Source organism: Coloeus monedula (genome assembly GCF_965178545.1).
Source record: "Coloeus monedula genome assembly, chromosome: 20".
NCBI classification, from domain to species: Eukaryota; Metazoa; Chordata; class Aves; order Passeriformes; family Corvidae; genus Coloeus; species Coloeus monedula.
Window position 1 is genome coordinate 3,441,479 of NC_138800.1, and position 19,172 is coordinate 3,460,650.

Genomic DNA, 19,172 nt, shown 5'->3' on the forward strand with positions numbered 1-19,172 from the left:
TGAAGAGAGGAGACATACTCAGAAATAAAACTGCAGTGAGGAGGAAGACAATAAGAATGAGAATTATGAATGAGAAGCAAAACCGAGTAAGGACCACTGCAAAGATGTCTTGCACTGAATGCAAGGAGATGCCCATTGAGACAAATATTTGCCTCCAGAGAGACAGCTGGGAAGGGCAATGAACCTCAAACAGACATCCCAAACAAAGGCTTTCTTATAAAGGTCTCATTCAAGATGCTGACTGGTACAAAATCTGCTCTGCCACAGGCGAGACACACATTCTTGGTGCCCGCTAGAGATGGGAGGGATGGAGGAGCCGGGGGGGGTTACCAGCTATGCTAGATCAAATCCAGTGTAATTCTGAAAAGAAACAAACAGCAAAGCTACATATTTGTGTGAGGATTTGAAGTTTTTTTTTCAAATAAACAACGGTATTCAATGAAATATGCAAAGCAGATTGGTTTTGGCAGCACAGAGCACAAGGGAGGCGAGTGACTAGTAGCAAATGCACAAGGTTTCCTTCACTGAGGGATAATTACCTTGCAGCGTAGGGATGGATCTATTCATCTCAAGATTAGAGTCTTAATTTTTATGTAATTATTATTTTTAAAACCATAAGTATATTCTTTCAACATTCACTTTTCAATACTCTATTTAACTTTTTCAGCCTTAAAACAGGACCTATATATCACACCTCTGGAGAAGCATTTTTTCACAGAAAATAATGAAAAAAAAAAATCCCACAATTTTAACAGTATTGCAACTTAACAAAGATTGGAACACCCATATCTTCTTCCCCAGCATGTGCCACCCCTCATCTCTAGAAATAACATACAGACACATTTGCAAAACTAGAATTTAATAAGCCCCAGGTTAGTATGCTAAAGTAACGCAGGGTGTATTACAACATAACACAGGCTCTATTCTTCCTTAAATAAATAATAAAATCACTTCAGCTAGAGAATATTCCACATAGAAGCATTACTCACTTTATTCACCATAGCTTATTCTGACTAGAAAATACAGTTTTCCATTCAAGCAAGCCCTTAGCTCTAAAGACCCACTAAGTTTTGTCCCACTAGTCCCGTAGCCAAACTGGGTTACCTCGCACAGACCATGAAAGTAATGAAAGACTTAAAGGCAGAAAGGAGCATTAGAAAGCAGCCCAGGGTAACCTATGAGATAGCCCTGAGAGCAAAAACACCAACTGGCAGGGAAATACTTACAAGGAAGGCTCCTGCCTAGCACGGGGAGCTTCCTTCCAGCAGCCCCAGTGCCGCACAACTCCCCGTGAATGCCCGGCACACACTCGCACACGTCCTTGGCTGCAGAGCTGCAGGCACGCCGTATGTTCAGTTCTCTATAAAGCTAGCACAAAGCTGACTTCTTGGAGCCTTTTCTTTTCAAAGAAGCATGGAGAAGCTCGGGAAGGAGCTCAGCCTAAACCCACCATGCCCACAAACCCCAGCATACACACACACACACACGTGCACAGCTGTCCGCGGTTTCTTCGGCTGTGGGAATCTGTAAGGCGCAAGTGTGGTTTGGGGGCTGCTGTGATGGAAGTGAAGACAGCTGCTCTCAGGGAGCTGATCCAATGACAAAAAGAAAGAAAAGGAGGCAGACACAGGTCCTTAATGAGACATTTATAAACGATTTGCCAGGCAGAACACTGGCACTGGCACAGAGAGAAGAACAGTCTTGGGACACCTTCTGAACTGAAGAAATTTATCTTGAGCACCAAACACCGTAAAAAGCAGCCAAGTAAAGCATAGTGCTTTCTCTACACCAGAAGAAGTAATTGAGCAGCATGGTTTTGAAATGTCACAGCCTTTTTACATATTGGAATTTTGCTCAGGCATCATTCCCACACAAAACCCACTTGGATGGACTCTGGGACCATTCCTACAGCACCAACTGAGATGAGCAGCCAAGCAGTACATTGCTCAAGCACGTGCACACAGAAAGGTCACTGACTTATTCATTCAGAAATAATAGCATTAGCTCAGTCCCAAACAAATGTAGAATAGAAGGTACCAAAAAAAAAAGCCTGGCTTTGTCCAGAGGGCAATTATTACTTTCTGATGAGACTGGAGCCAGTTTAGGGAATCCCAGCAGCTCCCTGTACTGGGAACAAGATGCAGGAGAAGTTGCTGTGGGTGTATAACTCAGGCTATTTACTCACAGGGCATAACCTGAGCAGCCATGCACACGCAGATTGACTGCACCTCTAACAATCCATGGGAAAGAAAAGTTAAATGACAGGAGACAGTCTAGTTTGATTCCAGGTTGGGTACAGACTGCCTGTGGGCACAGTATTTACTCCAGCTATGCAACAAGCATTATAACCTCTCGTATATCTTCACAGTGCTCAGTGATCTGGTTAGTCCAGTCAGGTCAGATTAGCTTGAGTGCGGCACAGTATTTCCCCTGGTGTGACAGGTGATGAGCTGTGCCACTCACACCTGTGCTCCCACTGCACTCTGAGCACTGCAGAGGCCCACATGCCCCCAGCTCAGGCTTACAGCATCCTTTATTCGGTACGTTTGTGCAGCTGGAAGCTGCAAGCTCAGGCAGTGAGCGTTCTGCTGGCACCATGGTGTCTCACCATGATAAGGGTAGCACGTAGCAATAGAGAACAGCAGTAAGATCTTCCCCACTCCTCCTCTCTTGACAGATAACCACTTCTCATTTCTACCTGCTGAATCTCAGAAATATTTCTTTGGTACAACCACAAGCTTTTCTCTGACTTTCTAATTTTGCTTTGCTCTGCTTCCCTCTGGCAGGAGTTGAGATAATCTTCACAATTGCTCTTTACAAGAGCTGCCAGCCTGCAGCCACAAAGGGTATTTCCTCATGCCCTGTCTGCAGCTACTCTTGAGAGGAGAAGTAGAAAAATTTAACACCTGACATGTAAGAATGAAGGAGGATGCTTTGCTAGCTCTTTATCTGCATGCTGAGAGGCTGGTTTTCAGTGTAACCAGCTATGCAGTTTGAACCGCTGGGATGGTACCAGCAGACAGACAAGCACTAGGCTTTCTACCTTGTATGTAGTTTTTCCCCTTCCTCAGTAGAAACATGACATCAGTACAATTGCACCATCTCCTTGAGTCGTCCACCTGAAAGAGGGAGGTTCCAGGGGCCATCTGCAGCACCCCAGTATCCCAGAGGAACTATAGGAGAGATGAAGATAACCATCTCATAACTGCCAAGCAAACTTGGGCACAATCCTGGGGCTGCACTGTACTGAACACAGCTCTGATTCATCAATCCATCAGCCATTTATTCCTACAGCCATACATGCATGCACAGAGCAGGCTACACAGCACACAATGGACTGATTGTACACAGCCCCACGCTACACAGAATGCAGAGTTTGTTGGGCTGGCTTTGTTTTCCCTAATCTAATAAAAAGGATATTTGAGAGCAGATTAAAGTCATCTACTTTATTCCAAATACCTGGCTTAAACAACTAAGTATCCAATTCAAAAGGCAATGAGCTGTACGTGAACAGACATCATTTGCAGAAAAGCCAAGTCACCTATTTGCAGGAGATGCCTAATTTTTTTTTTTTTTTTTTTTGGAAGTAAACATGACCATGATCCAGATCTGATCCTAAAACACAAGAGCTACAATACAAACATTGACCCCCACAGCAAGTGTTCTCAAACCCAACAGATCTAAGCCTCAGTGACCACCAGAAATGACATCTTACACCATTCCAGGAGTGATGGTAGGCCAAGTGAGCAGCAGTGGTGGTGGGGAAATTGATTATGTGAAGTGAGAGATCACAGATAAAGCTTGGGAGATGAGGAGTTGAGCTGCACCAAAGACTGAGCACAGGGCCCCAGCAGGCACCCTGAGCACACACTAGGCTCCCTTTCCCAGCACACCTTACAGGTATAAAAGACTCACATGTGAACTATGCCTCTCTCTCATGACACTGCTTCAGCAGTTTATCAGATGATCAGTTTTAGGCTTTTTATCTTCTGAACACCCAGCCAGGGCAGAGTCAGTCACTGAGGATGATACCCCCAAGCCCTTTTTAGGGTTCAGAATTTTCTCAACATCATACCATCCCTACCCGAAATTCTTCTGTTTAAATCTCCATCAAACCCTTCTAATTTCTGGCAAGTTTTTTGGGTTTTTTTCTGAGCAAATACCTCCAAATAAAATATTCTGCAGAAAGCATTTCTGTGAAATAAGTTATACAGCAATACAAAATGCTCCTGCCATCTTCAGGGACATGAATCCCAAACAACTGTGTAGACTGAAGTGTGAAATAAGACAGGCATGTGCAGGACAGAAACTTGCCCCATAGCTCAATGACTGCACACCCTCAGCCAAATTCCAAAGGCACTAATGTTTACAGACACAACACTTCAGTCACTGGAAAGGATGAGGGGAAGTGGTATCAGAGAGGGAAGCTGCTGCTCCTGTGCCCGGACTGGGAGGACAAAAGGCCAGAAAAACCTGCTGGCCAAGATAACTTCCACTTTCACCTCTGACTTACAGGATGACATGGGCAAGACCTACTTCTTTAAGCTGTCTTGTGTGTAAGACATGGGTCATACTGACCTTCCTAACAAGCCTTCAGGCTTTACATGAGGTGGTGAGGCATTCAGAGTCTTGAACAGAGAGGTTACATGTGTGCATAGGAGGCTTATAATTACAGAAAGTGAGAATGACTTACAGTTCCTGCTTGGTAGGAATTCCTCAAGCAGATTGAGAACACTCCTGTAGCAGAGTTAACTGCTGCATAATGCTGCCCAACAACTGGAGCACTGGCAGTGCACTACATCACACAAATTAACTCCTGAACCTTGGTGCAGGTTCAGCTTTTAAGATGTACTCATGGCTAAGTTCATGACTGCCTTCCTCTGAGACCATTTAAAAATCCCCAATCACAAACATTTCCTTTCTCACAAAGAATTCTGCAAACACAGCCATGGAGTGCTCTGCTGCATCCTCCCATCCACAATCCAGATGTAGCACACAGGACACACACTCATTGTGCTGGAAAACAGCATTGCCAAACACATTTTGTAGCAGAAAGACCATCAACTGTATTTTGAATAGAGTTGCTGAAGTCACAGACAGCTCAATTTTGACAACTCTTTATTATTTTAGAGCAAATGTTGTGATAAACAGTGTTTTCTTACAGACCTTACTCCTGCATAAATACCAGTTTCTCTCTTTTATGGGAACAGGATATTTATTTACTTTCTAACATCTTCATTAAAAAGTAAATATCCTACCGAACTTAAATAGAGAATAATATCTGTATTCTAAATGTTTTAAGGCTTTTGTGGAGACCAAGTCACCTACCTGACTGCTTGCAAGGAAGATGCTCACATGCAGGGTCAATGTGTGATGGTTAATTCCAACCTATAGCAAATATTACGTACCAACAGTCTGATGCCACTTTAATCCTGCAGACTCTCATCCCAAATCCATCTATGCCAAGGGGAATCTTTCTTTTAATTTCAATGAATATTGGCTCAGGCCTTTAATGATTAATCTGCTCTTGCTGGATTAGTGCAATTGTTGGAGGCAGAACATGCAGGAGCAGATCCCGCCCTGAAGCTGCAGCCCTCCTCTGATGGGCATAACCACAGCCACACTGATGCTACTGCAGACTTACACCAGCCCAGCTGAATAGGATTTGGTTCATTATATTCCAACCTCTATAAGCTGAACATCTGTGGGAAGCTGATTTTCTTTCCCTGCTGTTCTGTGAAGAGATACAGACAGAGAGGACAGGACGGCGTCTGACCTCCACATGCCTTTGGTGTGTGCTCGCACCCCCTCCACAGTGAAGGAGCTGAATATTACAGATTGACTCTTATCAAATCCTTCTAAGAGTATCTAATCATTAAGACAATTAAAATCAGACTCACAGTTATCTCTATATGTCACCTGGAAGGAGATTAAATTAAGATTGATTCAATGCCCTTTTATATTACTTGGAATGCACTGAATTACTTCTTGGGAGAGGAATGCCACCAAAGGTACTTCCCCCCTTCAGGAGGGGAACCAGAAAGGGTGGAGGAACCACCACCTTCAAAAACCTCAGTACAAAAGGTATTTCAGAGTGCAGGATGACAGGCAGAGTGGCTCATGAATGGCACATGTGGGCTGAATACAGGCCCTATGCAAAAGTCAAGTGGTTGGTTCACAACCAAGCCAGCAAACCTTTGGCATAGGATACACCATGAGGATGAGAACAAATATGCAGGGTCTCATGACAGCATCTGTGTCCATGAGCAACTGGATTTGTACAGAGGGACATGACCTCCACACAGGGCACTTCAGTCAACCCACAGCAGCACTGAGGGGATACACTCAGGCTCTAATGATCGCTCAGCAGAGCTGCTCCCATGGTTGTTGCAGTTCCCACCCCTCAGCTGTACATCAGCCCTGCATCAGCACAACAGTGACTCTCATTTGCAGTTTTTCCTGCTCAGCCCTTGAAAACAATCTTGTTTTCTTTCAGATACCTGATAACTCCTTGACCAGGTGACTGCCTGTGCATACCTGGATACTGCAGCTCTGGCTACTAATGAAGTGCTAATCTGCTGATACTGTAATAGAGGCATTTGATCCTCAAACATCTCACTGGCACCTCAACCTCCCAACTCCCCAAGGAACTGAAAACACTGTGTATACAGACTCATTAACATAAAGCAAGACCTAATCAAACTTCATCAACACCAATGACACGTTTCCAGCAGGATCACTAATCCGACCCCAAGAATATCCACTCAGGGTTGCAGCATGGATTTAATTGAAGACAGCACTCAGAGGGGAGCTGACAATACCGATCACTCCATGAGGCCTGATGCAAAACAGCAAAACCAAATGTTTGCTAGAAATAATAGCAGCCCCTGGCCCCGTGATGTTGGGTCTTCTCTTTCAATTCACCAGCACACAACACCCCAAGTTAATATTAATCAAGAGGCACAAAGCCTTTGAATAGACAAGAATTAGGTCCCTATGTCTGTGCCAGTCAATCAGCTGCTCCGGACACTAGAATCCTATTTCTTTTGTTTTAGGCAAAACAGTGGTTTACTGTCTTTCATATTTATTTGGAAATTAGAATTAATAGATTGATACAAAACCAGAGAGCCTCAGCAGTTTCTTGCAGCTTTATAAAAAAAGCCTGTGTTAAGACACCACCAAACCATCAATAATTACCTGAGAACAACCTCCCCAAGTTCTCTCATTACTGAGGCATAAATTCCTCATTAAGGACACCATCCTTCCCTCTGTTTTTTACTGCATAAAATTCTAGAAGCAAAAGAAATTGCTTCTTACTGCTATGCATCCAGCCAATTTAACTTAAACAACATTCTGAGAAATGCGAGGGGTGAAGAACTGATTTCCAAGTTAATTTACTGATATGTTGTTGTTAATACTGTGGCAGATAAATAAAAAGGAATGAAGATTTCCCACTAGGAAAGGCAAGAGCAAGGCACTAAATGTACAAGAGAGCTAAGGTGGTGGTGAGATTTAGGGTCCTCCAGCAGAATTGAGGCAGGTACAGATCAAAAGAGACTCGGCCATAGAACTGCTGAGTCTCAAACTAAAAGCAGCCCTCAAAACATAATCACATTTCTAGAAAAGAAATTAAGAAAAAAAACTTAACCCCCTCATGCAAACTCAACCCCTGGGCAGAGCAGTAAAGTGTCCCCCAGGAGGTACCAGCCTCAGCCCATCAGTACCCAAAACCCAAATACAACTAACTGGGACCCGATACCCAGCTCAGGCTTATCAAACCCTCATTACTGTTGTAATGTTGTAGTTTAATTACCCTATGGAGCCCAGTCATTCCATTCTCTGTAACGGCCCTGGGAGTGTTCCAGTCTGCTTCACTCTTATTTTTAGTGAACAAAAGCAACAAACAGTGTTTGCAGAAGCAGACGTTATGCCAGCATTATTAGCTCTGTGCATTTATTCTTCATCTAAAATAATGCACATACACTTAGATGAAAACAGGAAGGCATTCCCAGGCTCCCAGCAATATGGTGTGTAATTTAGCTATCACAGCATAGTTTTTGGCAATAAAACTAGGTAACTGCTTAAAACCAGTTTTGCTATTGTTAGCCATGTCTAAATATGAAATTGATGTGACAGACACTTGCACTTGCCCATTCAGAAAGACAGGACCCATCTGTAAAATCCAAGGTCTGGATTCTGACTGCATGCACATAAGTCTCACAGAAAACTTAATAAGTTTGGGCTTTTTTGCCTCCAGCACTGAAGTCTCAATGTTGCCCAGCTCCATCCGCAAATCCAATATATTTCTTTTTTCCTCCACCTTTTGCTAGAATTTTTTAATTGAACATGAGATTTAAGAACCATAAACAAACACTAGAGCCAGCTGACAGCCAAATGAAGTATGAAAGGCAAATTTCTCCTCCAACCACATTACTCTAACACTGCTCTGAGCAGACAAAACCCACTCTGAAATGTGAATGCTTCTCTTCCCAGCAGCTTTCACCTGTTCCACCAGCTGGGAGGGCTCTGTGGGCCCATTCATCACAGCTTCCATTCTCTTTCCATCTTGAAAAAGCAGGCTTTTCCAGGAGGAGGGTGGGAAAGAAACAGAGACATATGAGCTTTGTAACAAGAAATCAAAATATTACATTGAGCCCTTTACCAGCGACCCACACCTTTAACACAGAAACCTCTCTTGCATGTGGGGTCAAGAGCAGTGACTTTCTTCACTTGAAACATGGGAAATAAGCCAACACATTTGTGGGAAATCCTCTCCTGAGGCAGCTGGAGATGAAATTTCAGTCTGGTTAAGGAAAGTAGTTACTGCAAAGCAGCCGAACTTATTTTTTCCATTGTTAGAGCTTTATGGGAGTGAAAGGAGAAGCATAGCCAGCATGGACACCACTCAAGGCTAATTTCTTCCAGGGGTCCATGTCAGCTGCCAGTTCCCCACTGACTTTTAGTGGAAATGGCAATTTCAGGGTTTTTTTTAAAAAAAGCCCCCAACCACAGCAAGCCAATGTACCTGACCCAGACCACCACCACAAAAGCTCTTACACCTAATGGCTCTGTGAAAGCACCAGCTCAGGAAAGGAGACACAACTCTCCACTCAAGCAAAGTTCAAAGAGGATGTAGGACATTCCATGAGCAGAATTGACTCTGAATGTGTTTTCAGGAAAAATAACTCTGATACAGCACGTAAGACAAGCTGGCTCGGTGTGACTACAGCACATTTGGTCTCTATAGAAACCTACAGCCCTGAATTGTGAAATTCTATAGACATGCACACAAAGCATCTCTCATCTGCATTGACCCTCCTTCTGGTACATAAGATGTGAGTTGTCAAGAGTACATGGAAATGTTGAAGAGGTATCTCCGTGCCTGGGAAAGGAAGAGAGAAATGAGAGATAGATAAGAGACACTTGACTTTCTACAGAGGAATATGAGCAGAGCACTGGGGAAAAGAGAAAGGAGAAATCAAAGCAACTCTGTGTATTCCAGAATAAGAATAAAGGGAAGTACCTCTACTTGCACTTGTGTAGACAAGATTAATAAACTTATGGGAGAGGAAGAAGATCAAAGTGTGAAGCTTTTAAAATTTCATTTGCATCTAATGGTTCTGACATATCTTCCATACAACTGGAGAATGGGCACCTTCTCTGAACACGCAATCTGGAAGATATAATCCCAGTTTGGGGTCTGAGGCAGCCCCAAGCTCCCAGAGCCAAGGAACATCTCAGAGGCAACAGACTGGGCATTGCTGCAGTTTAATCCTGTGCTTTGTTGGATTTATGGTTCTCTTTTGCAGCTATATTTCAAGCTTTTGAGATTTCTATCCTTCCCCAAGGTAGCAAATTCATATAGATCAGTGTTGCAGCTCTGTATTTTGTAACCCAAACCACTCTGGTTTTCTTCCATCGAGCTCCAGAAAATAGAGAAGTCTCCTTTGGCTTTTCTGGCAAGAGGCGCGTTAAGTGCAGAGGCAAGGAGTAAGGCAGGAGTTCAGGGGCATGTACTGAGTTTTTGTGGAGTCAGGAAAACCTTGTCAGCCTCCCAGGAAGCACTTTCAATGCACAGACACAGGTCATAGAGCTCATGGTTTCTGCAGGGTTCTCAAACACCTCACAGAGACTCCTTCATGCAACTTTAAGATCTCATATGAAGTCTAGAGGTCCAGATTTGATTAATCCCAGGAAACGTAATGAAATCCACCTTCTACAGCCATCTACCACGATTCTTTGGCTGCATGCACCCCCAAAATTCATATAAGTGCCTGCTGTGGTTAGGGTTTCAGTGATGTAGACACTTGGCTCTGGAAAAGAATTAAACCACTTTGACAGAAAAAAGAAGAGTATTTTCTTTTGTAGTTTTCCCATACCAAAGGCTGAATCCTGTGACTGTGCTGCAGCTAGGCCACACAGCCAACACAGATGCTTCTGTTCTCAGAGAAGGGCACACAGGCAGGTCAGCAGGATTTTGGGATGCACACTTCGTTCACAGATTATCTTTGGAAAGGAGAGGAGCAAGAAGTAGCTGGCCAGACTTTTGGAGGGATTTGCAGGAAGAAGAGCAGGTACAGGCCATGCAGGGACACAGCAGCAGCTCTTGAGCAGGACACTGAGCGAGGTGGTGTCAGAGATAAAACTACAAGCCCAACCACTGTTATTCACCCAGCCCACGTTGTTTAAGTAGCCCCACAGGTGCTCTGTTCTCACCTTCTAGGTAGGAATGGCTCAGTGCTGTGATTGCTCCAGCAGCTCCACAATTTCCAAAAGCTTCCTGCACCATCCTGAGAGGCAGAGGAGCAGCAGCACAGCTGTCACACAGTACCAGCCCACCATCACAAGACTTCTCCCCTTCTCCATGCCCACTTTTTTCCAGGAAAAAAACTTTAAACTTCTCAAGCAAAGTAGTCAGACTCTGTTTGGAGCCTGCACAGGGTACTTTGCTGCACATCCCTTGGTGACAGATGGCTGGAGCTGAACAAGGCACAAAGGAACTCCAGCGAACAGGCGCTGCATTCAGCCCAGAGGTTGCCTTGACACCACCACTGACCGACCCTTTCATACCACAACACATGCACCAACTGTGCCTGCTGAGATGCCACTACAAAGCCTCTGGGGAGAAGAGAGGCCTCAGATCTTTTCCCTCATTTTGGTGTTTTTCATGTGATTAAAATCAACTGAAAGCAACTCCATGACATACTGCAATTATAAATCCAGACCAAAGCACCTTGAGAGAGTCACAACTGGGAGCTAAATAGGCACATCACTGGAGTTCTGGTTCATTTCTCAATCCCAGTTGAGGGGATGGAAAAACAAGGGGGAAATTCAGAAATACAGGGCCAGAGGAATAACTTTAAAATACACAGCCAAACCCATCAAATTTTCCTTTGTCAATTTGTGTTTCCCTCTAGCAAACAAATAAAAGGATAATTCAGTACCTTAGATTTGGGTGCAAAATTAAGAAATCAGGCTAATATTAAAACCCACTCACACAACTGCAATCCAAACATTTGTTAATCTCCACACATAGGGTCGAGTCCTCAACAAGGGAAGAGCAGTACCTCTCCAATCCCTACAGTGCTGTATCACACGAAAGGATCTGGAACTCTGCCCATGACCTCAAGCAGCAACTGGCCCCTCAAACAAGACCTTGCAGATGTGCAAAAAGCCAAGTTAGAGCTGTGACTTTTACAATATTGTTTGTGGAAGGAATTTAGAATGGCAGAGGTTATACGTACACGACTGGTCACTGAAAGAAGAGAGAGCTCAGCTGAAAGAACCCATGAGCAAAGCATAGCCCCTGGTGAGTAATAAGGGAGCAGAGTCAGTGGCTCAGCAGCAAGTAGAGTCTGTGTGTGAACATCCTGCACAGAGGGTGGGCCTGAATCACCATCCCAAAGTGCCCAAGCTAAACAGAAACCTCAGAGATGTTTTTTTTTTTTTTGTTTAGATTAAATAACTAACGCTTCTGCATTACTCTGACAAGAGGCAGCATTGTCTGGTGACACTCATTTTGTAGCACCATTATCCCTGACTAATTTGTCCGAGCATGCTAAAGCAAATTTTGACCAATATTATCTCCTTGATTGAAAATGCTGTCTGAGAGGTAAAAGGCTTTCCTGATCCTACTAAATGTTATATATTTTGCGGACTGAAACATATAGCAAAGTAATCAGACATGTAGGAAGTGGCCTGAATTATAAGGACAAGAGGTTGACAGATCTAAAGAAGCAACCTTCTCAAATGAAAGTGTAATATAGTGAAAGTACAAGTTTTGATAGGATATACATCATCCTGATGTGTTTCCCCAGAAGCAAGAAGAAAGCCTTTTTTAACAAAGTGAAATGAAAACCATGACATATAGAACTCCCATCTTGAATATTTACTAAATTATATATAATAGAAAACAACCCACCAGCCAATAAGCCAGAAAAATGAAACCTAAGCAAAACACACCCTCAATTGCTTTTGAAGTGTTAATTATACTGATAATGGCAGTCTACAGAGCTTATGTATACATTGGATATAGCTCAACAGCAGCAAGGCATGTGTAGGTATATGAAGGTAAGTCATTATTCAAATCCTAGGGCTTCAAATGTTTCTGTTTAAACAAAGGCACTAATTTGAGGTAATCAGCACAGGCCAAATCACCTTAAGTGTTCAGTTCTTACTCCTACATCCTCACAGGCCAATAGCAATGGCTACAGGGCAGTGTTTAAGGTTATCTGCCTAATTACCAGCCCTTCCCATGCCAATGTCTGTATAGGTACCTCTGTCAGCCCTTAGCATCAGGGGATCCATCTGTCTCCCACGAACTCCACAACTTGCCTCTTTTGTGCATTACTTGGGAGAGGGAGCCCATTTATTCAGCCTGTTAGACTTGTTTTGATCAGTCCACCTACATACAGATGGGGAATTTCACATCCCAAGGAACACTGGCTCCACTAGTCCACTGCCTCCAAGCCAGACAATCACCTGGGTCAGCGAGCTCTTACCTTCTTTTGAGCCAGTGGTGACAGCAGCTGCAGTGGTCCCTGATGCCCGTCCCACTGGGCTGGAGTGCTTCCCAGCTCTGCCTGGGATTTTAAGTCCACTTGGTTTCAGCATGATTCCTGTCTCCTGTATCTCAGGCTCCTATCGCCAGTGTCTCAAGAGCTGTCCTGGTGTTACCGTTCAGGCTTCTCGATGATGCCCCTCTTCTTCCATTGTCACACACCTGGGAGAGAAGAGCACAAAGAAATCAGAGAATGAGTGGGAGGGCATGGAAAAGCTCCCAGAAAGCAGTGCCCAGCTCTGTCCTCACAGCCCTAGAAGAGTCAGAACTTTTCATTTCTTCTCCTATAAAACAAGGGTGATAATTTCCCTCATCTCCCATCTTCATGTTAAATTTTTTTCATCTCGAAGTCCTGGGCCAAAGATGAAACTTCCCAGAGCCATTAAACAAGAATTTAAATACAGTTTGGGATCTGAGTAAATGAAATGGTTTTGACTGGTTTTAAATTCTAAAGCCTCAGTTCAGCAACAGCCAAGCCCCAGCTGAGCTGTCAGAACCCTGACAAAAGGCATCACCTTTGATGCACAGCCCTGAGTCTGACCAGCCTTCAGGGCAGCCTCTCCAAACTGGCAGGGGAAGGAAGGATGAAGCCAGTGTCTGAGATGGGGCTTTCAGCTCCTTTCCTTAAAGACAAATCCAAAAACTTATCACAGAAAAAAGGGCATTTAACCCTATGGATTTACAAGAAAATTTGAAAAAAAAAACCAAAAACCCAAGCTTCCTGAAACTTAAGCATAAATCTACCAACTATTCATTAGCAAAGTCACAACCCTTCCTTATATCATTCCCTTTCCAGCAGGCACATGGAATAAAACCTCCAAATTCCTTGCAAGGATGTTGCATCAACAAGTACAATTTTATGACAAGAAAGGAAAAATAAAGGAAATGACTAAGTTGCTTTAAAAAAAAGCAATAACATTCCTAATGGATAAAGAAAAATAATCATAAAATGAGTCTATCAGCCAAAAGGAAGCTGAGGCTGGGAGCCAGCAGGCTAGGATGTGGAGGAAAAAAGGTGGCAGCAGAGTAAGCCAGGGACAATGCCAATCTAACAGCAGAGGGAATTGCAGGGAGAGCAATCCAAGGACCAGCCAGAAACTGGGGACACACAGACCTGCTTCCTGGGCAAAGGAAGGAGGCAGCACCCCTGAGAATCAGCAAAGATTTACAGATGCTGCAAGGAGGGAATTGCAATAATAGGATGGCAAGTGATTAAGGCATGAGTAAGGACCTCAACACAGGCTGGGTCAGAGTGAGCAGAGGGCTGGCAGGGCTCCAGGAAAAGCTGCAAGCAGACACAGAGGAGGGAAAACCGCAAGGAGAATTCCAAAACTGTATTCCGGAGGGCCCACAAATATCTAAAACACCAAAGAGCAGTAAGAGTCAGTCATCCTACATCAGCTTAAAGAAACAAAGAAAGGACGGATCAGCAGAGACATCCTGGGGAGGGAGCCTGAGCAAAAAACTGAGGGATCAAGGCCTTTTCCCCATGTGCCCACAAAGGTGCTCAGTACCTGGGGTGGATTCAGACACCTGCAGACATTCACCTCACACAGAAGTCAGGCCTGGTTATGAGAGGCAGGATGCTCCAATCACATCACCCACAGCAGAAATAAGAGACAAGAGCAAGAATCTCTTCTCAAGGAAGAGAAAACCAGCCCTCCTGCAACAGAGCTGTCAAGGAACAGCTGTCAGAGCTGAACAGGAGGTGGCAGCTTCCAGCTCTGTTTAGCATAAAATAGGGAGACAAGGAACTGAATCTGGAGGTGAGAAACATTGATCAGCCAAGTTCCTTTTATCTGTCAAGCCATCAGATGTGGCATCTCCCACCCACTCCATCTCATACGACACATTTTGGCCAGGGCTGGCTTTCATTTTACAGTCTAGTTTGATTTCTAGCACTTCTGCTGGCAGGTGATGTGCTCTACCCAGATATCTCAATCCATCACCTTCAGCCTGAAAGTTTGCCCTCCTCACAACATGCCCTTACTCCTGACTCCTGTGCTTTCAACACAGTAATGCTAAAAACAAATGAACTCCACAGGCTGCTAATCATGCTCCCCTTGGAACAGATAGCTGCTTTTATCCTGAAATACAGCCACCATAAGCAGTTCGTGGCCACACTCACCGGGGTCACACACAACAGATTCAAAAACTTCTCAAGTGGGAATCATAGCAGATCCCCCACCTGGCTGTGCCCATTGCATGTCAGCTTATGGGGAGGGCCTGACAGGGGCAAACTCATCCATCTAAAGTGTCAGTGTCACAAGCTGCAGGCTGACCAGAGCCAGGGACGGCTGCCTCAGCACATCCCCGCACATTCATCATCACACAGGGAAATTAGGATGAACTGGAGTAAATTTTACTATAAATGCAGTTTGTCAGCAATACACACATAAAAATAAATGTCTGGGACACTTTTAAAGAAGTCTGTGCCTGCTGCTAGGGACAGATACTCCTTCTCTGTCACAAGTTTCTCCCCCACTTCAACACAAATATATGTGATCAGATTTTTAGGAAGCTCTGAACACTGAGCACGGAGCTCTTCCAAATGACTCCATTAGGTCATCTTCACCACCCAGAGCAAGGCTGCCTGAGCCATCCAAGTCACACATTAGCTCCTGACTGAGTGATGCAGCTTTTATGCTGCAGAAATACCCTTGGCCTGGGACACAGGCCAGTGTCTCCACAGGGCACTGCCCTGCTCCATTAGAGATAACAACATGCTCTGAGCTCCTGTACAGAACCCTCAGCTCACCAACGGGCTCTATTAGCAGAGCCCTCCCGAAAAACCTGTTTCCAGCTCTTCTGAAAAATCTGGTTCCAGCAGTAAAGGCTGAACACAGGCAAATTTGTGGTGTAAGAAACACATGAGCCATCTCTCTTCCCTGACACTGAAATCAGCCAGAATACTCTTTAAGCTCTACCCAGCAACTTCAGGGGAACTGAAAATTTCTATTCTCTATGTTATTTATCATTCCTGCTCCCCATATTACCTGCACAAGCTGTAAGCTTTGCCTTCCTGCAAAACTTCATGGAAATGTGACTTCCTCCAGACACACTCCATCTGCTCCTCTGGATACTCCAGTGCCACCAGCTCTGCTTATTTTGTTTTTATTTCTTTTGTGAGATATGACAGACAACAAACATTTTCTAGATCTCTGCTACATTCTTCCTGCAATCTTTCCATACTGGGATGAATGGTTCTGTCTGTTCCCACAACCAAGAAAAACATCCCAGGAATGCACAATATGAAAGCCTGCTTCAAATGACCAAAATATTCTCTTCCCCATCCTTCCATCCGAAAAGGGGACAGCTGAATGTGAGTCACATAGGCTCAGATTCAAAAAGGGGAACTGTTCTCAACTAAGTACAGATGTACAGCCAAAAAATGCCTTTCACCAGGAGCAATATATCTGATTATGCCTGGCCAGTATCATGGATAATTGCATCAAAGCAGCACACATTAAAAACAAACAATTGGAGGTGCTTAGAGTAAGTTATTTCATAAATATGGTAGAGAAATAACACAAACCAAGGACTGGAAGAAAAAGTCTTTGGCAATACAGCTTATCCACAGCTTCTCTGCTTCACCCATCCCTCTTACCCTCAAGAAGGTACACAAGTACTTGCTTGCCACGTGGAATAACATCCTCTTCAGGATGGGCATAAGTAACAAAGCAAACACCCGGACCCAGCACACTCCCCAGAGGAAAGCCCTCATGGGTGTACACAAAATAAAGATCTCTTCACCTCAACATACTGAGTGCAACAACTGCAAGACACAGGAACAGGTTTCCAGACACCAGACTGAGTTGGCCTGAATCCCATCCTCTGCCTGGTGCTTCCTTCTGGCTGGCTCTGGATGTTAAGAAGTGTTTACCTAACATGACACCCTGGGCAAGGCACAGGGATTTCATTATGAGAGCAGACCCATGTAGAATTCCAACCAGCTGTATCTGAATACTGCTGTAACAGCTGGGTCTAGATTTAGATTTCTAATTTCCTAAATTTGAAAATTCACATGTAAGAAATTAAATTTCAATTTTTCAGTCAGAGATGCGCACACCTTTCCAGGGCTGAGGCCCATAGGAAAAAAAGGTAAAGAACAGCATTTTATCATCAGATTGAGGGAAACCAACATTATCATGTTGTCCAAAAGGTTAATGATAACAACAGTGCAGAGAAGCAGGACAACACTTTTATTTAAAAATTATTTTGACTTACGCAAATAATTACTTCAGAGACAATTATTTGGATAGGAAAAGGTTAGCACAATAAAGTCTCTGTTTTTTTCCTATTCCCATCTAAGACAACTTTTTGAGAATCAATTGCTTGTGCCATTATTTAAACACTATCCCATCTTTTCTCATGTTCATATTACAGATGAGAAGCACCAGGGTTTGGGATGCAGCACATTTGCAAGCAAAATTTCAGCCCTTTTCAGGGCTATCATATGGCTCAATCTGCACAAAGACTCTTGCATTAGCCTCCAAGAGGTTTCTGGGTTTCATCCCCTGACTTCTGTCAGAGCCTCTGGGGCTCTAGAAAAGAGCAAACCTGCCTTAGAACAGCCCCAAAGCCACCCCTGCTTCCCCTCTGAAAACACCACTACTGAGGGCAGAAACCTTCAGCATCAAGCACTGTAAATGTTCAAAACAGTATGTGAAGCTCAATATGTCCCCAAAAATAAAACAGTAGAGAAGAATTTGATCCCCTGATCACTGGAGGAGCTCTGCACTCACCTCAATAAGCACACAGAATAAAGGCAAAAAGCTTTCAGAGCCAAATCTGGTATTCCTTTATTAGGCCTTATATAAAATCTTTACTGGCCTAAAGATACTGATTTTTTTTTTTTTTAAGTCAGGTGAAGTTATTTAATTTCTTGTTTCTGAGCATTTGGTTGCATCCACTCCATGTTTCTAAGCTTTTCAGCAACTTCCCCACTCCCAGGAAAATGAGATTTTCAGGCAGCAAAGCCCCATCTCCTGGAGTTCTTACTCCTGCATATATTAATGCCAAGTGTCCCATCCCAGGGACAAGGGCAAGTAAAGATTTGGTGCCCCAGGCTCACAACCTCACAACACTGACCAAACTGCAAAGATGGGCTAGGGATTTCAAGAATAGAATTTTGCCTTGAAATCCAGATCCAAGGGCCAGACTTGAAGCACTTAGTCTTGTGTGAAAGGGACAGGAAATGAATCTGATCAGAGACAGGATCTGATAAGGCCAAACTGCAGCTTTGCTAATAGAGACAGCTTATGCTGAGAAGAAAAGGCAATTTTATCTTTTAATTCCTTAAGATGCTCCATCCAATCCAAGGTAATTGTGCCATTGCCTTCTCACTTCTCTGATTAGTTACTCCTTCTGACAAGCCACCAGAAACCCGTTTCTGACGCATGTGGCAGATTAGGAGTAAATCTTTGCACTTAATTGAAGTATAGAGGAAATGAGAGACACTCATTTTTAATTAAGATCAGACTCCTCTTCCAAGAGAGCCTTTCCTTCTCCCATAGAGGGAATGGAGACAGAGTACTGCAGGAATGAAAGGAGCATACTGCTTCCAGTTACATGTAGGGAAAACCAGGGAATCCTGGTACCCTCTGTCAGCCATCAGGATTTTTTCTCTCTTGCAGTTGGAGAATTCAAATAGGTTTTCAGCCATAAAGCTCTGTTGTTACTACATAGTTTCCCTGACAAGTGTGAAGTGTTGTTAACCTCTAGAGAAGCCCGTGCTTAGTCTTCTTGCTCACTCAAGTTTCGTAATAATTAGCACAGAATGCCAAGAGAAAGACTAGAGAACTTTTATTTAAAAACTCAGGTATTTTTTAAACTAATTCTAACCTCTATGATAGACTAAACATCTTGTGATTTACTTCTAAAACAAGATTTTTTTAAAGGAAGAATGTGCAAAACCCTCCTCCTACTGCACTCTAAAAACCACAATGCAAATCCTGAGGCAAAGTGCAGCGAGAAAAAGCCAAAGTACATTCAAGGAAGTCATCACATAATCTGTGGAGTAATTATGGACTGGATGAGCTCGTGCTCCTCACACTGGCAAAATGCCTACTGAGGACTGACACAGTAAATAGCAACAATTCTGTACTAATTG

The 19,172-nt window shown here is 43.7% G+C and overlaps 1 protein-coding gene across 1 annotated transcript in view; it reads right to left on the reverse strand.

Annotated features, from left to right (window-relative positions):
- Positions 1 to 19,172, reverse strand: part of CLIP2 (CAP-Gly domain containing linker protein 2) — a 77,997-nt gene that overhangs the window by 50,127 nt on the left and 8,698 nt on the right. Inside the window, exon 2 of the mRNA XM_082294483.1 lies at positions 13,002 to 13,222. Within this exon, the coding sequence (XP_082150609.1) occupies positions 13,002 to 13,113 (112 nt within the window). The 5' untranslated portion in view covers positions 13,114 to 13,222. The remainder of the gene's footprint in view (positions 1 to 13,001; positions 13,223 to 19,172) is intronic.